At 37.4% G+C, this 25,334-nt stretch overlaps 1 protein-coding gene across 1 annotated transcript in view; it reads right to left on the bottom strand.

The window, feature by feature from the left end:
- Positions 1-5,494: 5,494 nt before the first annotated feature.
- LOC108043618 (eukaryotic translation initiation factor 4B) overlaps positions 5,495-25,334 on the bottom strand; it is a 38,824-nt gene continuing 18,984 nt past the window's right edge. The window contains exons 3-5 of the mRNA XM_044459283.1: positions 20,314-20,374; positions 15,736-15,859; positions 5,495-5,605 (exon numbers count right to left, since the gene is read on the bottom strand). Coding sequence (XP_044315218.1) covers positions 5,552-5,605; positions 15,736-15,859; positions 20,314-20,374 — 239 coding nt within the window. The 3' untranslated portion in view covers positions 5,495-5,551. The remainder of the gene's footprint in view (positions 5,606-15,735; positions 15,860-20,313; positions 20,375-25,334) is intronic.

The following is a 25,334-nucleotide window of genomic DNA, read 5'->3' as shown; positions in this document are numbered from 1 at the left end:
TCATGCGCCAAACTAAAGGCGGCCTGATGGGACTGATTAGCTGTTTCGGAGTGGCTAGAGATAGTTTTCGCCGAGCTGATGATCTCCTATCTGCGCTGGAATCGCAGTTTAATAGTCGTAAGCTATTAGAAGAGTCCCCTAAGCACAAAAAGGCCGCTGGTGGTAAGGAGCAAAAGGGGAACACCCCGCAACCGAAATCAAAAGAACAACAGAGCATTCCGGCGGATCAGCAGCTGATTTCAGCAAACCCTCAAATGTTGCTAAGATCAGCAGCTAAAAAAGATTCGGTATCCGAACAATCCGTTACAGAATGCATGCAACCAGGGACTTCTAAGAATTCCGATTTGTCCGTAGTGGATTCACAATTAGTGGATCCACCTATCTCTCAGAATGTAGCATCACCACCACAAGGGACTACTGAGTCCGGACAACCGGCTCAAGTTGGTTTTGCAGAAACAATGTCTGCTCCACAAAAATCCCTTACAGTGGTTCCACTAAAGAAACTAATTTTCGTTTCTCGGCTTTCCCCTGATCAAACATCTTCTGATGTGTTGTCTTATATACAAGACAAAACTAAAGCCGATTGTAATAGTGTAAAGGTGGAAAAGTTTAAGTTTTTTTATGCTAGAGACATTTCATCTTTCAAGATAACTGTCCCTAACGAGCTTTTTGAAGCCATATGCTCGGGCGACTTTTGGCCGGATAATATGGTTGTAAAAGAGTTCGAGGCAAGCTCACTAAATTGTATTCCGATAGCCTTTCCTTTGCATTTCATATTATTGTGTTTACAGAAACCTGGTTAAAGCCGGAGATCTTTAGCTCCGAGTTGATTCAAACCTCCCGTCTGAGGAGTTATTTTTTGATGAATTCAATACCATTGAATTTATTTGTGTAAAGTTATCGCTTCCTGATAACTTTACATACATAACTTGCTCATATATTCCGCCGTTGTCTGAACTTCCTGATTATTTAAATCACCTTTCCGTTATTAAGTCTGTTGCAAATAAGCTTTCCACTAAGGATGGATCGAATGTCTTACTACCTATAGGACAGCATGATTTTATTGACGGCCTGCTTGACATATCTCTATCTCAAGTAAACCATGTTCGAAATTCATTAGGTCGCCTACTTGATTTGTGTTTTGTATCAAATCCTGAAGGTGTGTTTGCGTCCAGTGTAGCACCACTCACGCAACCTGAAGATCCTTATCACCCTACAATCGAACATTCATTTGATACGGGTAGAGTTATAGAAGAAAAATCAGAAAAATCCAAACGAATACATTGTTTTCGCAAGGCAGACTTTCTGAGGCTAAATAATTTTATTTCTGGCCTTAATTGGTCTGATCTTTACTTATGCAATAATATGTCCGATGCAGTTAATGTTTTTTACACTGCAATAAATTCATTTTTTAATTCCTGTGTTCCGTGGTACTATCCGTCAACTTCCAATAAATCACCTTGGTTTAGCAAAGAGTTGACACAGTTAAGAAATTTAAAGTCCAGACTTTTTAGGAAATATAAAAATACCGGTTCTCAATCTGTTTTTACTAGATATTTAAGTGCTCGGTCACGATTTACCGTGCTTAATGCTCAGTGTTATAATAGTTACTTAAGCCGTTGTAAGGTCCAGTTCTCTCAGGACCCGAAACAGTTTTATAATTTTGTTAACACCAAGCGTAAATCTAATTCTTTTCCTTCCTCGCTGTCGTTCGAAAACATGACGGGAACCACAGATCAGGCAATAGCCGATATATTTGCCCAATTTTTTCAAACGACTTACTCTACTTTAGATTATTCATCACAGCCTTATTCTTACACCATGTCCAAGTCAAACCTCATATTCTGTCCCACTTTAACAGAAAGCTCTCTTCTTTTGGATCTTCTTCGTATTAAGCCTGTTTATTCGCCAGGGCCCGATGGTATTCCTGGGTGCGTGCTTATGTATTGCGCTAAGGCCCTGTGCAAACCTCTTCACAAGTTGTTTACCTTATCTCTAGAAACCTCCCAATTCCCAAATATTTGGAAGGAATCATTTGTTATTCCTCTTCTCAAAAAAGGTAACAAGTTAGAAGCCAGTAACTACAGAGGTATTTCTAAGTTGTCAGCTATTCCTAAGCTTTTTGAAAAAATTATTACTCCTCATTTGCAGCACCTTTGCAGATCAATCATTTCTCCGTGTCAACACGGATTTATAAAACGTAGATCCACAATCACAAACCTTCTAGAGCTCACTTCATTTGTGATAAAAGGCTTCAATAGTAGTTTTCTAACAGACGTCATTTACACTGACTTTAGTAAAGCATTTGACTCTGTAAATCACTTACTTCTCATTCAAAAACTTGACCTTTTAGGTTTTCCAGTTGATCTGCTTAAATGGATTTCAAGTTATCTAAATGGCAGGTCACAAAGGGTCCTTTTTAAAAATTCAATTTCTGAAATTCTCCGTGTTACCTCCGGTGTCCCACAAGGGAGCCATCTGGGTCCGTTACTTTTTACATTATTAACGATCTTCCATCAATTATAAGTCATACTCGCGTACTTATGTACGCAGATGATGTTAAGTTGTGCCTGCAGTATAAGGACATTTCCTGCCATTTAGACTTGCAATCCGATCTAGATAATTTTCAAAACTGGTGCCGAGTTAATTTACTAAATTTAAACGGTTCCAAGTGCAAGCTGATGACTTTTTATCGGGCCAATCCGATATACGCGACTTACACGTTAAGTGGCAGCTCTTTGGATAGAATAACTCTTGAAAACGATCTTGGCGTCCTCTTGGACCCTCTTGGACCCTAATCACATTTCGTCCATGGTTAATAAAGCCAGAGGAGTGCTTGGATTTATTAAAAGGTGGTCAAAGAATTCGATGATCCTTATTTGACTAAAACTTTATTTATTTCGCTAGTCCGTCCGATTCTGGAGTATGGGTCTCCGGTCTGGAGTCCACAATACGGAATACATATTGGTCGTATTGAATCTGTACAAAAAAACTTCCTTCTTTTTGCTTTACGGCGCCTAAACTGGGATGCAAACCTTATCTTACCTTCTTATTCTAGTAGACTTCTTTTGATTAATTTACCATCCCTAGCCAACCGTAGAACGATGCTTGGTACTATCTTTATTTATAACCTTATACATGGTGATATTGACTGCCCCGACTTGTTAAGTCGGCTAAACTTTTCTGTTCCAAGTAGATTAACTAGAAATTATTTTCCCTTAATTGTAAATCATTGTAGATCTAACTATGCCTTGCATGAGCCTTTCAGAGTATTATGTTCTGACTATAATAGACTTTTTCCTGTAATATCAAATCTTGACTCTCTGCCGCTCCTAAAACGATTGATACTTGCTTCATTGGCACAAGATTGATCTAACTATTACTTTTTTCCCCGGACCTTTACCTTTATTTTCCTATCTCGCGTCTATCTTATCGCGAATCGTGCCGTACGATACACGGCTGCGCCCCTCGGTCGGTTGGGCGGGTAAGTGGGCCGGGGGACTCCGCGCGAGGTCTACACAGATTTTTAGCAGAGTATTTAAGCACGCATCCTGGAACTCCGTCCGGACCCGGTGAATAGACTGGCTTAACTTTATGGAGATCCAAAAGAAGGGAGCTTTCGCTTAACCTCGGACAAAAAATCAAGTTCGACTTGGATATGGCATTTGAATATGACGGATTTGGATGGGATGAAACAGAATATGTTGTCTGGAAAAACTGGGCAAATAGATCAGCAATTGCATGATCAGAATTTGCCGTAGTTTTCGAATGATAGCGATGCAGGGTAACAGGCTGATTTACGCTTAGTGCTAACAAAATTATAAAACTGTTTTGGATTTTGTGAAAATAGCTTTTATAACACCGGGCGTTAAGCACGATAAAATTTGACCGAGCCCTTAGGTACCGAGAAAAGGCAGATTGTGAACCGACAATTTTAAATTTATTGAAAAGTCTGGATTTAATATTTTTTAGGTGTGACAACTCTTTATTAAACCACGGAGGTTTATTTGAAATTGACGGATAGTATAACGGAACACACAGATAAAAGAAGTGCATGAATAAAATTCGGACCAGTCATAGCCGGATATAGAAGTATTTAAAAGATGAATGTTTGCCTTACGAAAGCAGCGGATTCGTTTAACCGACTTTTCGGATTTTTTATTCAGCTCTGTTCTTGCGTCTACAATCAGCTCTAGAGTTGGATGATAAGGATCTTCCGGTTGTGTAAGTGATGTTCTTGATAGGCAAACGCCTTCTGAATTTGAAACAAAACACAAGTCCAGTAAACGTCCTAAGGAGTTTTTAACATGGTTCACTTGGGATAGCGCAATGTCAAGCAAGCCGTCAATAAAGTCATGCTGCGCTAAAGGAATATTAAAATTACCCAATAGTATTAACTGATCTCGATCTGACAGTTTTTTGAAAATGGACTGAATAACGGAAAGTCCGATTAACCGAAGGAGTCACAGTATATGTTGTATGGTTAGTGATGATACCAAGGTGGTCCCGCGCAGCAATCACAGGTCAGTTGCTTGATATATAGATGGCTGCGTATCGCCTATTTATGAATTAGAAAGAATACGATGGAAGGGAAACTGACCTTCTTAATATGCTGGCCTAAAGATTCAGTCAAAAAGAAATAAAAAATCGGTAAACGGCGATGGCCGGAGTTGTTTTCCAAATGAGCTTGTGCTCTTGGCTTTGGGTATTCAAAATTAACTGAATTAACAAATAAAACTTAAAGCTAACAGCGGCCACGCAAATATTCAGTGTTTGCGTGCACAAGCGTCCGGTCAAAACGCTACATCAGCAGTTTTGGCCGGAGTTAAGAAAAAGTCGCAAGTCAACGGCTAGTCCATTTTCTTTTGTTTACTTATGTGAACTTATACATTTGAGAGCTAGCATTAACAGAACTCTGTATGTAATGCATAATGTATGAAATTGCAGACCTCGAGAAAACAGATTTGCTTTTACGACAAGATCATCTGCTTTTCTAAGAATTTATAAATAGGAAGAGTAATAATATAGTTAACATATGAATAATTTTAAGTAAACATTTTTTGGTATTAAGTCGTAGTAAACTATTAGAATATTAAATCTGCCCTTGGACCTTAAGCCTACACGCTATTTTATTACTATTTTATTTTAATCAGCCGAAGGATTTATTAAACGACCCCAGCGTGGAAGAATTCAACGTGTACCGCAGCGCAAGAAAGCTCTTGATTTCGGAAACCAGAGTCGGACCAGCAGTTTCTCCATTGGTCTCTTCGCTCTCCCGTTCAACTCTCCCCGATCATTCTAATTAACAATTAAGTAGTTTTTATTACCGATTTATAAGCCGCCAAGTTAGGTAACCTGACTTAAATGGCATTAAGCCTCATCATGATAAGTGCTAGAGCTGGATCAGAATAAAGGGGTTACCCACGTTGTGGCTGGAACTAATAAATTTATTTTTTTCCAAAGCAAAAAAAATTCCATAAAATGTGTGTGTGAATTATGCTATTATATGTTTTGTTTATTTTTATTTATTTATAAGAAACATACAAATATTTTATTCCGATCCTTCATCGTCAAGTCCAGAATATTTATTAGAAGATTGCAAGACCTATAATAAAGATACAATAATGAGTTATTAAAAAGGTTAATATTACAAATTTATATTTTATTTAAAGGAAACGAGTTTCAAGTCATTTCTCAAGTTAGAATTGCTTTTGATTAACGATATTTCGTAGAAGAAAAATTTAAATTTGATAGAAAATGATAAAAACAAAAAAATTGAGCCAAACTTAGAATCAGTCAAGATATATTTTTTATAGTCAGCTTCCAATTCCACCCGCTTAACATTGACTGAAATTATAATACCCTCTGCAAGGGTATAATTAGGTTTAAAGTTAAGTCTGAATAACACAACAAAGTTATCGCGTTTCTGATCGTTCATGTATATAGCAGCTATATGTTATAGCCAGTCCTATCTTTCACCAAAGCTATGGCATTTCTGATCAATTAGTTATATGCCAGCTATAAACAAATTTTTAACATATAGTTAGCTGATCCTTATGAAATTTGTTAGGTCGGAATGATTGGCCAAAAATAAAACCCATAGAAAATCTTAACTTTCTAACTTTACAAACATCAAAGTTCTGGCATTTCCGATCAATCAGTTATATGGCGGCTATATGATATAGTCGGCCGATCCCGGCCGTTCCGACATATATAGTGCGTGCAAAGGAACGAAGGGTGTGTGCAAAGTTTCAATTCGATATCTTTAAAACTGAGAGATTTGATCGCGTAGAAACAGTCAGACGGTCACACGGACATGCTTATATCAACTCAGGACGCGATCCTGATCTAGAATATATTGGGTTGTCAAATAAGTCCCTTCCGTTTTTTTGTTCTTTATTCAATGCTTTATAAAAATTGATACAGTGAACGGATTTAGCTAAAATATGCGCCGTTTTGTTCGATAATGTTTTCCCACTTAGACGGCATAATACCCCCCTCGTAGAAACTTCCCTCCTTATTTGCGAAAAACTCTGACAGCCACTTTTCACAACCCTCTTTTGAGCCCAACTTTACACCAGTAAGGGCATTCGCAATGGACAGGAACAGGTGGTGGATGCGATAAAATCTCCCATTCGAGCTTCCGTAGCTTCTGACGAGTCATCAAATAAGTGTGTGGTCTGGCGTTCTCCTGGTGAAACACTACACCCTTCCTGTTGGCCAATTCTGGTCACTTCTGGTCGATCGCCAGTTTCAAGCGGTCCAGTTGTTCGCAGGTAGAATTAAGCGTCTGGCCATATGGAAGCAGCTCATGATTCTCTTCCAGTCCCACCGGCTTGGCCACTGTTTTGGACGATTCACCGGCCTTCAACCACGACCGTTTTCGCTTGATATTGTCGTATGTGATCCATTTTTCGTCGCCAGTTACCATCCGCTTAAAAAGTGGGTCGAGTTCATTCCGTTTCAGCAGCAAATCGCAGGCGTTGATTCTGTCCAACAGGTTTTTTGCTTCAAATCGTGCGGCACCCAAACATCCAGCTTTTTTTTTGTATCCAGCCTTCTCCAGATGGTTAAAAACGGCTTGGTGACTAACTCCTATCTCCTCGGCGATGTCACGAGATGTCACATGCCGGTTTTAGCTCGATGTTTTCCATGATTTGATTGGTATTCGTCGGTGTCGTTTTCACCGGCTCTGAATCGTCGAAACCATTCCTCACGGAATGTTTCTCTAGCGGATTTACCTTTTACGAAGGAAAACTTTGTCAAGACCTTTCAATCGATATTTAGCATTGCCCGATAACGATATGTAGCGCTTTGCACAAAGCCGCCAAATTCAAAAACCAAAAAAAGCGGAACGAAGATACTTTACAACCTGATATTTGTATGATGCATTCACGTAGGCGTCCCATTTATAAGCAGAAACCACAATATATGAGTAACCTACTGAGAGGTTAAGATACGATGTTGTGATAAAATTGAAAGTTGAAATCCCGAAAATGAGCAAAATTTTGCTTTCTAACCTATTTGTTCTTAACATTCCAGTAATAATGCACTTTATTTACATATACCAAATTTATAAGCAAACCTTAATTTAAAAACAAAATTTCAACAGCAAGATCCCATCATCCCTCCTGCCGTGGTTCTAACCACGACTTGGAGCAATAGCTGAAGGCAATCTGGGGATTTATTCTGTATATGGCAGAGTTAAAGAAAAATATCGGGTCGAAATATGCAAATACCTCGACAGCCGATGAAACGCTGAAGAAGCAATAAAAAATGCGGAGTGGATAGTCGAGCTTTGGTGGCTTGACAAGTTAAAACCAAGATTGGACTCGAGAAAATTAAATGACAAAGCTTTCGATGTAGCCTCTCATGGGCCAGCAAAAATGTTTTTTAGAAGTGCAGAAAGTGCCGAAGTCAAGGGGGGGCTCTGGTTAATTTCATCAAATTCGGTGTAAACACTAAAAAATTAATTCTTAAAAGTATTTCATTAAAGTTCTTATGGACTATATTAAGAATGGTATATTTATTGTCAAAATACAAAATAAATTCATATACAACATTTTTGCAGTCCAAACGCACCACTGCACTATGGTTTTTTTCGCGTTATTTTTGGTATATTTTTAGAACGAGCTTAACAAGTGTAGTTGTGTTTCGTGGATCAGTACTTTTGCAGTTGTAAAAGTTGTAAACGACAAACTATTAACCAAAGTGTGCAGATTAATGGGAAACTAACCCTTTTTGTCCCAATCCACACGTTTTCGAAAAAAATCCAAATTTTCTAGTACAATATGTGTTCAGTCGTGCTGAGCTGGTTGACATTTCGAGCAACAACAATCGCTCAGGAGACGCCGTACAACAGCACATATTGAGAGTGATTGCACAAAAACATTTAGATAACGAAACCATAAAGTCGATTAAGGAAAAAGTGAAAGGCTTTGTCAGTTATTTAAATAAACACTTGCCTAAATGTAATTCAACTCTAGAAAGATTTAAGGGAAAGCACGCAAAATGGCTTGGGAAAAGCTTGTTCATAGAAATGACTGGTCATTATGCATTGGCAAATAAATAACTGAAGAGCAATTCTTGGATTTCTACAATTCACTTGGAGGAGGAGACTACAACGCTAAGCGCACGCACTGGGGATCAAGACCCGTGACGCCCAAAGGAAGACAACTATATAAAGCAATCATAAATTTGAGCAACAAACTCGACTATGTCTCACCTGGCAGCCCCAGATATTGGCCAGCTGACCCCAGAAAACTCCCGGACTTAATTGACTTCGCTGTGACCAAGAACATCCCAAGAAATTTAGTAAGCGCCAAATCGCTATCGGACTTATCATCGGACCACTCGCCTGTTTTAATAACTCTCCTTCAAAGCCCGAAAGTAATCGAGCACCCCTTCAGGCTGACCTCGACTAGAACTAACTGGCTAAAGTACAAAAAGTACGTAAGTTCCCACATTGAACTAACACCACAGTTAAATATAGAGAACGGCATCGACTCCTGTGCTGATGCCCTGGAGTCAGTACTCGTGGCAGCAGCCAAAATCTCAACTCAAGACAATCGTGCGTAGCAACCAATACAAAACTAATCTGCAAATCGAAGAACTGGTTCGGGAAAAAACGACGTCTACGACGCGCTTGGCAATCCTGCAGATCGCCCCATTCGAAGCAACTCTATAATGATGCCACCCGCAGACTCACCAAAATAATCTCGCAAGAACCTAAGACGGGTTCTGAACAGAACTCGTCTGCATCGTAACGATCTACCAGCCCAGCAATAAATATTAGGGCCCGTTAGTCTAAATTCAGTCTACATGACTGTAAGTTATGTTATATTCTTAAGATTTCATATATTTATACCCTTGCAGAGGGTATTATAATTTTGGTTAAAAGTGTGCAACGCAGTGAAGGAGGCATCTCCGACCCTATAAAGTATATATATTCTTGATCAGGATCACCTCCTGAGTTGATATAGCCATGTCCGTCTGTCCGTCTGTCTGTCCGTCTGTCTGTCCGTCTGTCTGTTTCTACGCAAACTAGTCTCTCAGTTTTAAAGCTATCGAATTGAAACTTTGCACACACCCTTCTTTCCTTTGCACGCAGTATATAAGTCGGAACGGCCGGGATCGGCCGACTATATCCTATAGCTGAAATATAACTGATTGATCGGAAATGCCATAACTTTCGTTTTTGTAAAGTTAGGAAGTTGGGATTTTCTATGGGTTTTATATTTGGCCAATTAATCCGACCTACCAAATTTCATAAGGATCGGCCGACTATATCCTATAGCTGCCATATAACTGATTGATCGGAAATGCCATAACTTTGGTGTTTGTAAAGTTAGAAAGTTGGGATTTTCTATGGGTTTTATATTTGGCCAATTAATCCGACCTACCAAATTTCATAAGGATCGGCCGACTATATCCTATAGCTGCCATATAACTGATTGATCGGAAATGCCATAACTTTGGTGTTTTTAAAGATAGGAAGTTTGGATTTTTTATGAGTATTAAGAATGCATCATAGGAATAATTTTGGAGAATATAATTATAGAGTATTCTGCAAGGGTATATCAACTTCGGCTCCGTCCGAAGTTAGCTTTCCTTTCTTGTTATTGTTAGTCTCATATAGAGAAGATTCAATCAATAAAGCATACACTACTGGCCAAAATAATAAGTACATAGGTAAATGTATCATTTCTTGAGACATAGCTCGAAAGCTATCGAATGCAGGGCTGCTAGTTGATTATATTTTGAAAGGTTATTGTGTTGTAAAACATTTAAATCAAAAATGAAAATGGGGAACCCCATTTATCCAGTGCTAAGCCTAAATTTGTTCTGGATGGTCGTTTTTGGTCTGGTCAAAATAATAAGTACACTTCCATTATTCACAAATTTGAAAGGATTAAATTTAGAATTGGACTACGGTATGTTGATTTTTAATGATTTCTTGCATTTTAAGTATATTTGGGTTACAAAAAATTTTAGATGGGCCGAAAAAAGCATTGTACCCTGGAAGAAAAGAAGATTGCCTTGAATCTTCAACAAGAAGGAAAAAGTCTACGAGAAATTGCGACAAGCCCTGGACGCTCGGTGTGTTTTATTCAGAATGCCTTAAAATCGAAAGATCCTACCGAAAAACGAGGAAGGAAGAAGAAATCTTCCCAAACTACGGACACCCGCATCGTCAGTCTGGCAAAAAAGGATCCCATTATGTCTTCCAAGTCCACTTCCGCTGAAATCGGCAATGAAATATCATCTCCAACGGTTCGGTGCAGACTTAAAAGTGCCGGCCTAACAGGACATTTACCCAGAAAAGTTCCTTTACTTCGGAAAAAAAATTTACAGATGAGGCGCTAGTTTGCACAAAATCATTTGGCATGGTCTGGACCAGAAGGTTCTAAAAAATGGAACGTACGTATGTACGACGCCCAAAAGGTAAAGAATTCGACCCCCGGTACACAAAGAAGACCGTTAAGCACGGAGGCGGATGCATAATGGTTTGGGGCTGTTTTTATTGGCATGGCGTTGGTCCGATACATCGCATAACTGATATTATGACCCGATTTGGGTATAAAAGTATACTCGCTAACGTTATGCTACCATATTCTGAGGAAAACATGCCTTTGAGATGGGTCTTTCAACAAGACAACGACCCAAAACACACCTCAAAGCTGGTAAGGGCTTGGTTTACCGAAAACGAAGTAAATCTTATGAGTTGGCCAAGCCAGTCTCCGGACTTAAATCCGATTGAGAACCTACGGGAACACTTAAAACGTCGTATCGGCACAAATACTTTTCGAAATGCCGCAGAATTCTGGACATTTGTCCAAAAAACCTGGTATAACATTCCAATATATACTAGTAGCAAGCTTATTGCTAGTATGCCAAAACGAATCGCCAAAGTTGTACAAAATATGGGTGGCTATACTGGATATAAGTTACAGATTAAGGAAATCAAGGAAATGTTGAAAAATTGTTGTTAAGTTTTGAGTTTTTGAATTTGTAGAATTGGTGTACTTATTATTTTGACCAACCCATTTTTATGTTTTTTAGATATAATCAACCACAAACTTTATAAATGAATTGAAAAATGCCTATGTTAACTATTTTTATAATCTAATATATATCAAAAAGCTATAAGTAAATTTGAGCTTTTCTTTATATCATTAAAGAAGTTTTACGAGAAGTTAAAGAAACCGTACACGGGTGTACTTATTATTTTGGCCAGTAGTGTATATTTAAAAACAAAAAAAAAATCGATCGGAACGAAATCGTCTGTTGTTACATAATGGGTAAGCAGAAACACAAACATTAAAACGCTCCCCTAAACAGTGGTGCAATAAATTCTCTGGTAACGCTGTCGTCTTTTTTAATACCATTGCAGAGGGTATTTTTATATCTAACCATACATACTATTTACGCAAACTAGTCGTTTAGATTGAAACTTTTTAAACATCTTCTTTCTTGCATAAATATAGTTTATAAGTTCCCAATGGAATAATTTTTTTTAAAACAAACCATCGATAATTTAACTTAATTTCTATTTTTTAACACGTACGCACGCAATAAAATTTTAATTTATTTATATTACTGAATCACGTAAACTTTAGCTTTTATATGTGATTTTACAAGTTCACTTAAAATACCAGTCCCTTGTCGCCACAAAGTGGCGTAATTTGGTTTTGATTTATAAAAAAAAAAAAGTCTTTTATTAATTCTTTCAACAAGTTTTCAAAGGTTTTAAGTCGGCAAATTGTTTAAGCCACTTTAAAACGCCTTTTTTTGGCATACATTTTCTTATAATCGAACTTAATTTCGTAGCTCCATGTCCATCCGTCCGTCCGTCTGTCCGTCCGTTTCTGCGCCTAGTCCCTCAGTTTTAAAGCTATCTGCTTAAAACTTTCCAAAGCCAGATTGGGAGACTATATCATAGAGGAATAATTTTTTTTAGGATCTTTGGGATTTTATACGGAATTACGGTTTTAATAAACTGAATATCTGAACAAGAAAGGAAAGCTAACTTCGGGCGGAGCCGCTATGGCAGCTATAGGATATAGTCCGACTTATATACTGCGTGCAAAGGAAAGAAGGGTGTGTGCAAAGTTTCAATTCGATATCTTTAAAACTGAGAGACTTGTTTTCGTAGAAACAGACAGACGGACAGACGGACATGGCTATATCAAGTCAGGAGGTGATCCTGATCAAGAATATATATACTTTATAGGGTCGAAGATGTCTCCTTCACTGCGTTGCACACTTTTGACCAAAATTACCCTCTGCAAGGGTATAACAAGAATAAAGGAAAACTTCGTCAAGCTGAAGTGTTGAATTCCCTTTCCGCTATTACATAAAATTTGACATTTAGTACATCAAGTGGGAAAAAATTGACTTATAGACCGTCCCAACAAGCAGACCGCCAATATTTTTATACCCTTGCAGAGGGTATTATAATTTCAGTCAAAAGTTTGCAACGCAGTGAGGGAAACATTTCCGACCCTATAAAGTATATATATTCTTGATCAGCATCACCAGGAGAATCGATCTAGCCATGTCCGTCCGTTTCTACGCAAACTAGTCCCTCAGTTTTAAAGCTATCTGCTTGAAACTTTCCCAAAAGTTGTCTTTCTATTGCAGGTAGTATATAAGTCGCAACGAGCCTGATCGGACGACTATATCATATAGCTCCCATATAACTGAACGATCGGAAATGCCATAACTTTGGTGTTTTTTAAATTAGGATGTTGGGATTTTCGATGGGTTGTATTTTTGGCCAATCAATCCGACCTACCAATTTTCATAAGGATCAGCCCACTTAATCCTATAGCCACCATATAACTGAATGATCGGAAATGCCATAACTTTGGTGTTTGTAAAGTTAGAAAGTTGGGATTTTCTATTGCAGGTAGTATATAAGTCGGAACGAGACGGATCGAGCGACTATATCATATAGTATATATATATATATAATCGGTCGGAAATGCCATAACTTTGGTGTTTTTAAAATTAGGATGTTGGGATTTTCTATGGATTTTGTTTTTGGCCAATCAATCCGACCTACCAAATTTGATCAGGATCGGCCGACAATATCCTATAGCTGCCATATAACTGAACGATTGAAAATGCCATAACTTTGGTGTTTTTAAAGTTAGGTAGTTGAGATTTTTTATTGGTTTTATTTTCGGCCAACCAATATAATTCACAGAATATTCTGCAAGGGTATATTAACTTCGGTTCCGCCCGAAGTTAGCTTTCCTTTCTTGTTTTTTATTATAAAACAACTGAAAAAAAAAAAACGCAGGGAAACAGATTTTTTTTGCAGCCCTACCACATGACACAAATTAAACATTCGTCTCTTCAAAAAAATTAATAATATTTTGGTAAAGGTGCCAAAAGCTACATTTTTTATATACATTTTCTAAAATTTTAGCATTCAATGTTTGAATTACTTAAAAACAAGAAAGGAAAGCTAACTTCGGGCGGAGCCGAAGTTTAAATACCCTTGCAGAATATTCTGCAAATTATATTCTCCAAAATTATTCATATGATGCATTCTTAATACTCATAAAAAATCCCAACTTCCTAACTTTAAAAACACCAAAGTTATGGATCCTTATGAAATTTGGTACGTCGGGTTGATTGGCCAAATATAATACCCATAGAGAGTCCCAACTTCCTAACTTAACAAACAGCAGAGTTATGGCATTTCCGATCAATCAGTTATATGGCAGCTATAGGATATAGTCGGCTGATCCCGGCCGTTCCGACTTATATACTGCGTGCAAAGGAAAGAAGGGTGTGTGCAAAGTTTCAATTCGATATCTTTAAAACTGAGAGACTAGTTCGCGTAGAAACAGACAGACGGACAGACGGACAGACGGACATGGCTATATCAACTCAGGAGGTGATCCTGATCAAGAATATATACTTTATAGGGTCGGAGATGTCTCCTTCACTGCGTTGCACACTTTTGACCAAAATTATAATACCCTCTGCAAGGGTATAAAAATTAATTGAGAAGTGTAATTAAGATTTGAGCATTATTACTTGGCGATTTGAAATGACAATGTCCGTTTGTTTCTATACGAGCTTAGTTTAAATGCAAGACTTCAAATGTGTGCATATGTCCTAGCTGGCATCTTAAAAAGATTAATTTGTATGGATAAAAAAAATTAACTTATTCCCGTTATTTTAGTTTAATGTTTATACCCGTTACTCGTAGAGTGAAAGGGTATATTGTATTCGTGCAAAAGTATGTAACAGGTAGAAGGAAGCGTTTCCGACCCTATAAAGTATATATATTCTTGATCAGGGTCACTAGCCGAGTCGATATAGCCATGTCCGTCTGTCCGTCCGTATGAACGCTGAGATCTCGGAAACTATAAAAGCTAGAAGATCCTACGCAGCGCAAGTTTGTTTCAAAAAGGTGCCACGCCCCCTTTAACGCCCACAATCGCTTATATACGATTTTAAAAATTTAAATATTTCGGAAAAGTAAAAATGCAGTTTTATTGTGTTTGTCAATACCTATCGAAATGTAGAAGAAATTTTTCAAATCGGACCATTCGTTAAAAAGTTATGCGTGATCAAAGTTTCTATCTCCATCTCCCTCGCACTCCCTTTACCTGAGTAACGGGTATCTGATAGTCGGGGCACCCGACTATAGCGTTCTCTCTTGTTTTATTTTATTTTTCGTCAGCTTGTGCTGTTGGAACTGCCGTTCGACAGATGGCTCTACCAAAAATTGTCGAAATGCGCCATCTGCTGCGAGGATACTTATTTTTCAATTGGTTAGCGAAGTATCGGGTATTTTATAGTCGAGGCAATGAGTTTCTCAGTTTTTTCATGTATTTTGTTGTTTTAAAAAGTACAATTCTTAATTGTGGTTACATATTTTAATAGAGAATGGCTCAATAATTAGTGTCAGACTAGTTCAAGTGGAAAGATTTTTCTTATTATATTTTTAATATTTATTGAATGGTGATCTTAAATCCATTAATATTCAAAAAATCATTCAATTATATTGTTTAATTTACATTTGTTTTTTTTTTGTAGCTTAACAAACTTATTTTCTTAAAACAAGTTTTGAGAACTCGCTATTTTTTTAGAACATAATAAAGTTTAAAAAAAGTACCGAACAAAAATTTGGAAATATTTGCACAGCCTGTACATAAGCCTTTGCGAATATTCAAATAAATAAAAAGAATATAAATAAAATATTTTACTTACTGGTTCATTTGATGGAATATTCTTGGGCAGTGAACGGTCATTACGAGAATCTCGTTTATGTTTGTAATCCTCTTGAACTTTGCTCTCCCCGTTTGTATTAACTTTTTCTTTCAAATGTTCAAGCCTAAAAACAAATATAACGACGATTATGTTATGATTTTAAAAATATTAATAACTGATATTAGTTATGACACTACATTGACGTTTCTACATTGAATTTTTCTCAGACCATAGTGTTTACCGTTAGTGCAATTGGAGATGCAAACAAAATTAACTCAAAGCCAAAAAAAAAAATCTATTAATTGTGGAGTTTTTAAATTTTTCCCGACTTTTACGGATGAAAGGTTTTATATGAGGAAACTTTTTGGAGTCGACGTCACTTCCTTTTAGTGTAGCAGAAAAAACGTGCGAATTAGGCGCAGCTTAAACTGCTGCGGACGTAATCGTGCTCGTAAGAAAGAGATATATTTTCATATTGTTCTGAAGTTAGGCGTTGGCATACACGCATAATAATTCTTCCATTCTCTCTGCTTTTCGATCCTTTATGATCTGCAAGAGCCAAACGCAGTTGTAGCGAAAAGTGTTTGGTATTTAATCATGTTTATAAAATTACTCGTTTCCTAAAATTCTGAAAATCATCAAATTTGGACCGATTTCACCTTATTGTTCCTATGGGAGCTATAGGATATAGGCGTCCGATCGTCACGCGCTTTTACCCTAATGAAGTATGCATACAAAAATACGATTTGGAAAGATTCATGTCAATTGCTTATATACTGTAAGAAATATCCTAAAAATCATTAAATTTTAACCGACTTCACCCTATTGTTCCTATGGGAGCTATAGGATATAGACGTCCGATCGCCAAGCGTTTTACCCTGATCAAGGTATGCATAAAATAATTCGATTTGGAAAAATTTATGTTAATAGCTTTTACACTGCGCGAAATATCTTCCATTCTTGCAAGTTATATCCGATTATTCCTATGGGAGCTATAGGATATAGACATCCGATCGGGGTTTTTAAACTTGGTCTGCGTACACATGTTTTATGACGACTGTGAAAGTTTCAGATCACTAGCTTTTAAACTGAGCTCGCAAACGGTATTGAAACAGACGGACAGACGGACGGACGGACATGGCTATGTCGAATCCTCTATTGATCCTGATCAAGAATATATATACTTTAGGGGTCGGAAACGTCTCCTTCACTACGTTACAAGCTTCTGACCAAAATTAGAAAACCCTCTGCAAGGGTATAAAAAAATTAAAAACAATTTTTATTAATTTTATTTTAATTTTATTTTTTAAATATTCCCTTGAGATATAGTAATTATTTACTATATCAGAAGACCGAAGTAGTCGTTTTGTTATAACTGCAAGGGCATATATACTTCGGCTTGCCGAAGTTTGTTTCCTTTCTTGTTTTAAATCCAAATAGCTTTAAACTAAGGGACTAGTTTGCGTCAAAACAGACAGACAGACGGACGGGCAGAAGGACGAACAGACGCACGAATAGACGGACGGATAGACGGCCGGAAATATGCCTTTCATTGCGTTTAAATTGTTGACTGAAATTGTATCACAATTGTATTATAATTTCAGTCAAAAGTTTGCAACGCAGTGACGGAGACATTTCCGACCCTATAAACTTTATATATTTTTGATCAGCATCACCAGGAGAGTCGATATAGCCATGAATATATTTTCCGATTGTTCCTATGGGAGCTATATGATATAGTCGCCCGATATGGCTCGTTCCGACTTATATAAGCAGATCCTTATATCAACTCAGGAGGTGATCCTGATCACGAATATATACACATGCCAGAAAAAGTATGCGTACAAACATGTCCCGCAAATTTAGAGTTAAAAAAACGTGTTGAAAAAATCTTACAAATTAAGTTTTTATTTTTACAGGTAGTACACTTATTCACCTTTCGTTAAATGTAACTTAACCCTTCTAACACTTATACTTTTTCTAATATTAACAAAAATGTACAAAATGTCCTGATTTCGCATCAGAAAAAGTATGCGTACAAAGACAAAAATCAAAAGGAAACTCTATATTTTTGGCAAAAGGTCTTGAATTTTAGACGGAGTGAGGTACCCCTTTCGTTTTTGGAATTCACCCAACCGATTTCGATTTGACTGGACCAATTTCGTTGTGTCCTCCACCGATATTTTATCCCTTTTTTTAGCATGTCCTTTGATGTAATAGTGTGCTGACGGATCCCGCGCTCCTGGAGCTCCCACAAATGCTCAATGGGATTGAGATCTGGAAACTGCGGGGGCGAATTTAACTGGTTTTTCACATTACAGAGCACTCAAGGCTTCGTATTCATGGCACAATGTTTTGGGTCTTTGTCCTCTTGGAACCAAAAGTCATCGTTTAGACCCAGTTTCTTGACGCTTTGATGTCAATTTTCTTTTATACATCTTGTGATCCATTGTGGATTCAATGAAAACAAGATTTTCAACTCCACTAGCCGCCATACATCCCCAAACCATAACGCCACCACCACCGTGCTCAACGGTTGGGGCACGGTTTTGGATGTCGAGGGCTGTACCATTCTTTCGCCACACAAGCTTACGGCCCTTAGTCCCGAATATGCAAAAATTGCATTCGTCGCAAAAAATCACTTTTTTGCAGAACTCCTGGGGCTTATTATTGAATTTTCTGGAGAACTCCATTCGTTTGATTTTGTTGACTTGTGGTATGAGTGGTTTCTTCCGGGCAGTACGGCTGTTATAGTCTTCATTCTTCAAAATTTGGGCAAGAGTGTCATAATGATGATCCTTATTATACTTTTTCTTAATATCCTTTGCCATTTGGGAAGCTGTTGTACTTTGATTTATTTTATTGTCTTCAAATTTTTAAGGACTCTTTGTACAGAGCAGTGTGCTCTGCCAACTATTCCACCGATTTCCCGAATAGTTTTCCCTTCATCACTTAGTTTTACTATGACTTTCCTCAAATCATGGTCAATTTCTTTTATATTTTTCCCCATCATAAAAATAACGTCTGGTTACAAAATAAATATGTCAGATTTGATCACAAACAAGTAAACAAACTTTGACTTTTAGTTATCAATGCCGAAACTGCAGTTTAAAAGCTTTTAATACCGTCCTTTTTGATTTATTTTTTTTTGTACGCATACTTTTTCTAATGGGAAATCGGGCCATTTTGTAAATTTTTCTTAATATCAGGAAAAGTATAAGTGTTAGAAATTTAAGAGTTACAACAAACGAGAGGTGAATAAATGTGCTAAAATAAAAATGAAATGTTTAAGATTTTTTTCAACATGTTTTTTAAACTCCAAAGTTGCGGGACATGTTTGTACGCATACTTTTTCTTGCATGTGTATACTTTATGGGGTCGGAGATGTCTCCTTCAGTGCGTTGCACACTTTTAACCAAAATTATAATACCCTCTGCAAGGGTATAAAAACGTTAACTTCAATAGGTTTGTCGTCGTTGACCTTCGCCTTATAAATCCAACTTGACATGGTGTGTAATAACGTTTTCGGAAAGCTTTGGGATGGCTTACAACTTGGTTATACCTCTGTAATTGCTTGTATTCTATTTATTTCCTTTTTTCCTGGAATTCCGTCGGGACTTCTTAAAGATCCAAGAGGAAGGATCTTTTGCTTATACTCGGACAAAAATTAAGTTTGACTTAGACGTGTCATAGGAATTAATTTGGACGGGAGCTAAGAATAACCGGCTTTAAGCAGGTTTCTGTACACATAATAACAATGAAAAAGAAAACTATCCGAGCACAATTTATTTTGCTTTATTATTAAGCCTCTTGAATCAATTCGACACTATATTAAAGATTGAAACTATATAATTTAAATACCAGTCTTTTCCAGTTGGAAACGCATTACTCCATAATATAAACAACTAAACAACTTAATATAAATATGCCTTCTTGTGTTTTTTTTTGTTTCAAAAAAAAGTTAAAAAGTTAAAGGAAATGTAGGCGCTAGCCAGGCTTAAGCGTTTAATGGGTTTTTGGGCGTTAGAGTGGGCGTGGCAACTTTTATTAGGCCAATCGATATTTATTGACGAAACAAATACATATCAATAAAAATTTTCATAATATCATCAAAACTGTGGCCACAGCTTGTGGGCGTCAGAGGGGGCGTGGCACCATTTGGAAACAAACTTGCGCTGCGTAGGAACTCCTAAAATCTACATGCAAAATGCCAATCTTCTAGCTTTTATAGTTTCCGAGATCTCAGCGTTCATACGGACAGACAGACGGACATGGCTAGATCGACTCGGCTAGTGATCCTGAACAAGAATATATGTACTTTATAGGGTCGGAAACGATTCCTTCAACCTGTTGAATACTTTTGCACGAATACAATATACAATTACTCTACGAGTAACGGGTATAATTATGGATGCTACAGTCAAAACATCAAATCTTATGTAAATTAAAAATACGTTTGGTCATACGCCGCAAAGGAAACACATGGGTTAGTAATGTAACAAGCCGAATGAGAATATTAAAAAAAAAATGTGTCATAAATTTTATTAACATTTTTCCAAATTTAAAATTAATATGTACCTGTCGAATCGCTCACGGGGCTGATTTAATTTATAATTCCCTTCTTCATGGTGCTTTTCATCTGAAATAAAAATATATTTATACTGTTATTATATGTATGTAATTGCAATTTACTAGCAATTAAACCGTAGATCTGTGATGTGATTATTTAAGAAAAAGTTTCGAAATTACGCATAAACAAGAAAGGAAGCCAACTTTGGCAAGTCGAAGTTTATATACCCATGCATTTATTGCAAAACGATTACATTTCGATTTCTATGCCTATATTACTAAAAGTAATGAAGCTAGGTCGATTTCGCGCTGCATTTTGCCATCGTTTTCATGGCAGCTATATGATATTGTTGTCCTGAGATCCTTCAAACTTATCTTCGTATATCATAACAAACATATAAAAAACAAAGAAGTTTTAAATTTTGTTTTCGTTTATTTTCCTGATGATTTTAATGTGAGCTTATGATATAGTCGAAAGATCCAAAAAGAAGGCTTTTAACAAACATATAAAAAACAAAGAAGTTTTAAATTTTGTTTTCGTTTATTTTCCTGAAAGTTTTTAATGTGAGCTTATGATATAGTCGAAAGATCCGAAAAGAAGGCTTTTAAAAAATGAAATGTCTCCTTCACAGCGTTCTTCTAACATATTCTTCTAAAATATACTTCTAACATGTACTATAATACCGCCTGCAATGGAATAATTAAGATTAAGAATCGTGATAACCAAATAATTTGTGTATCGAATTCAAATTTTATACTTTAAGCATAAGTAAGAAACTTAAATTAAGTGAAATTAAAGCATTACATCAAAAATATTAAGATCCCGTTTTTCGTATCGCTGAAGCGATGGAAGCGACCACTTTCCCTTATTTGTTTGTTTTGGAATACATCCCCATCCTTTACTTTATAGCGACAAAATCTTAAATTATAACTCAGATACTCGACCTTTTAACAATGTAAACAAAAAAGATAATTAAAAAAGTTTTATTTCAAAGTGTCAATCTCTATACCCCAAAACTCAATCCTTACCCTCAAACGTACTGCTCCCTGGAGAATCCAAACTCCCATCACTGATCTGCCAGTGATCTGCCATCACCAATCTGCCCCTCCAGGAACGGATTGTATCTTAAGGTTTCTTCACCTACCCCTTTTACACACAAAATTCTAAAACACTTCAATAATATCCTCAACTCCCACACTTTAATCTTACAAACTTTAATCTTACAAACTTTAATCTTACAAACTCACAAACTCTCCCCATTATGAAACATCAAAAATCTCAAATCGAACCCATGCCTAGTAACAGTTCTAGACAGTTCAGTCATTGGTAAAAAGGTTTTGGTGGTTTGTTTTAACTATTGACTTTCCGCATACGCGGAAGAAACTCAAGATTATGAAAACGCGGCCGCAGCCGCAATAAACGCAGTTGATGATGACAGTGACTCATTTGACTGTAACGACCTCGTCAATTTTTTAGAGGAAGGTCCCGCTTGCCCTTTATTGAGCGAGGGCTGGCGGGGAGAACTATAAAAATTCTCTTAGACACTGGAGCGGCAAAGACTTATGTAAAGCCCCTAAAGGAGCTGAGGAACATAATGCTTGTCGACTCCCCATTCATGGCTCCAGTAATATAAAAGAAAAGTGCTTTATGCACATATTCACATAAAGGCTCAATTTTTTTTACTTGATACTATCAACACTTTTGATGCCATATTAGGTTTCGACTTGCTAACGCAGGCCGGAGCGGCATTAGATTTACGTAACAGCGTTATCAGGTATGGAAACATATCTGAACATCTCAAATACCACGAATGCGATAACGTGAACTTCACTAATATCGATGACTTAATAGTCCCAGATTCAGTGAAAGCTGCATTTAAAAAAATGATCCTTAAGAGAAAACAAGTGTTTTCGCACTCTAACGAGGCGCTACCTTTTAACACCTCGATCATTGCCACAATTCGTACGGAGACTAACGAACCCGTATATTCTAAGCTATATCCTTACCTTACGGGAGCAGCAGATTTTGTTAACACAGAAATCAAACAGCTGTTAAAGGATGGCATTATTCGGCCCTCTAGGTCACCATTTAACAGCCCAACATGGGTTGTTGACAAAAAGGGAATTGATGCAGATGGCAACAAGAAAAAACGGCTGGTGATCGATTTCAGGAAACTGAATGAACGAACCATCGCCGACCGTTACCCTATGCCAAGTATTCCTATGATTCTAGCGAACTTAGGAAAGGCAACATTTTTTACTACCCTAGACTTAAAATCGGGGTACCTGAGAAAGACCGTGAAAAAACTGCTTTCTCCATAAACGGAGGAAAGTATGAGTTTTGCCGTCTACCCTTTGGACTGAAAAATGCGGGAAGCATCTTTCAAAGGGCGATTGACGACGTACTACGTGAACAGATCGGGAAAATTTGTTACGTCTATGTAGACGAATTTTTAGGTTTCATTGTTACATCAAACGGAGCCAAAACAGACCCCGAAAAGGTAAAAACCATTCAGGAGTACACCGAACCAAAAAATTTGTTCAGTCTCAGGTCTTTTCTAGGATTGGCCAGCTACTACAGAAGTTTTGTAAAGGTCTTCGCTACCATAACTAGACCACTTACCTCCATACTTAAGGGAGAGAATGGCACTGTTAACAAACACATGTCAAAAAAGGTTGCTATCGAATTTGATGAGACCCAACGCAGAGCGTTCGAGCGCCTGCGAGACATTTTGTCATTAGATGATGTGATACTAACATATCCAGACTTCAAACTTCCTTTCGATTTGACAACCGATGCCTCAGCAAGCGGTATCGGTGCGCTACTATCCCAAAAAGGCACGTTGAAAGACTGCGAGCTCAATTACGCAACGAACGAAAGAGAATTATTGGCAATTGTTTGGGCCATAGAAAAATTACCAAATTACCTATACGGCACAAAAGAGATCCGGATTTTTACGGACCATCAACCTCTTACCTTCGCTGTATCCGAGCGAAGTACAAATGCCAAAATTAAACGATGGAAATCATTCATCGAAGAACATAACGCCAAGGTATTCTACAAACCCGGAAAGGAAAATTTTGTGGCCGACGCTTTGTCACGACAAAACATAAACGCTATACTAAACGAACCCCCAAGGACTCGCTGTTCGAATTAGTCAAAGAGGTAGTAAACGTAGATGTTGTTAACGCCATTTACTGCGACCTCCCCGCACTAGCTTGCATCCAACATGCCTTGGTGACCGAAATCCCAGCAACCAAGTTCTGGCATTGTAAAAAATTCGTGAATGACATCACGGATGCAAATGAACAGAAAGAAATAATTATCTGCGAGCACAACCGCGCTCACAGGGCAGCCCAGGAAAATGTTAAACAAGTCCTTCAGGATTACTACTTTCCAAATATGTCCAAACTTGCTAACGAAGTGGTTGTAAACTGCAAGACATGCACCAAGGATAAGTACAACAGACACGCCAAGAAGCAGGAGTTGGGTATCACACCAACCCCCTCATATGCTGGCGAAATACTGCATATAGACATATACTCTACGGATAAGAGGTTTTTTTTAACCTGCGTAGATAAATTTTCCAAATTCGCTGTATTACAGCCATTACTTTTTAGGGCCATAGTCGAAGTGCGCAGCCCCATATTACAACTAATAAATTTCTTCCCAAACATTAAAACAATATATTGTGATAATGAGGCATGTGGGAGCCAGTGAAAATTTAAAACTCATTTTGGTACTTTAAGGGGGTCTTCTAGTCTAGAAATTTGAGAAAATCGAAAAAATTTTTTTTTCTTAATTCGATAGTTTGGATGATCAAAAATATCTCCCTAAAAGGATTTTTCAAAACTCAAATTATTTTGAAAGCTATAGCCGTTTTAGTGACGTGGCAACTAGACCAGTTGAGGGAACGACTGGAACTTTAAACGCGTTTTTCTCGAAACTACTTTTTTTGATGCGGTCGCCACTCTAACTCAAGTTCTAATCAGTCGATTTACTTGAAATTTGGCATGAATATTCTTTTAATATATCGCTATCGCATGAACCAACAAAAAATAAAAATTTTAAATTTATAATATTTTTAAAAATTTGACAAGGTGGAAAAATTAGTGAAAAAATCGACTTTTTTCTTTGACTAGCCGCCATTTCATGAAAAAAAAAAGATATTTTCTTTTTGGTGGTTCATGCCATAGCGACATTCGTACTCATTAAGAATCTATCATTGTTTTATTTTTCAGATAACTACAAGCATAGATATCATGGCGACGCGGACACGGCTTCTTTTTTTTCCCCTCTTCTTTAAGAAGGAATAACTCAATGAAAACTAATTTTTTTTTTTTGCAAATTTATTTTATGTACTCCTTTAAGTTTAATAAACAAATGATAAAAAAACGGATACTAAAAATATCTATTGCTTTTTTTTATTAATTGTTAAAAAAAGGTCGATATTCGAGCCTCTAGACTAGAAGACCCCCTTAAGCAAATATCACCAGTCTGGCAACGTGAAGATCAGATCTTGACAAAAATACCAGATTAACAACAGAAATACCAGAACGAAAATCCCGCCTATGGATTTTGGACGTACTAAGTCCACATCGAATTTCTTGGAACCGCGTGTCGCACACGCATTCCTTGGAACCGCGTGTCGCATTTCCTATTGCCACGTTGCGGATCGCTTCGTCTAATATTTTGCTGCACATCGCTTCGCCAATTGCCTTGCTGCGGATCGCTTCGCCTCTTTGCCTCGCTGCTGGCACAGACAGGAGTTTACCTGAGATCAGAAGAAAACAGTCGCCGTCCACTGCAGAACGTGAATTGTCTACCTTCGGAAATCTTTTGGAAACTTTCTCGTGGTACATTCTTCCCCGGATTTATCAAGAAGCTGCAGGCCACATTTCATCCCTACCAAGAGTAGTGGTGGTGTGCCCAAGCGTGCTTGAGCGTTGCGACACGTTCAATCCTGTCCAGCTGCGCACCTCAATTGGATTTCTGCGAATCAACTCGCTAAGGAGAGCATTACAACAAG

This window comes from Drosophila rhopaloa, unplaced genomic scaffold (genome assembly GCF_018152115.1).
Source record: "Drosophila rhopaloa isolate 14029-0021.01 unplaced genomic scaffold, ASM1815211v1 contig_190, whole genome shotgun sequence".
In the NCBI taxonomy this organism is placed as follows: Eukaryota; Metazoa; Arthropoda; class Insecta; order Diptera; family Drosophilidae; genus Drosophila; species Drosophila rhopaloa.
The sequence above is the reverse complement of the archived record's forward strand: the minus strand, read 5'-3'. Positions and strand labels throughout refer to the sequence as shown.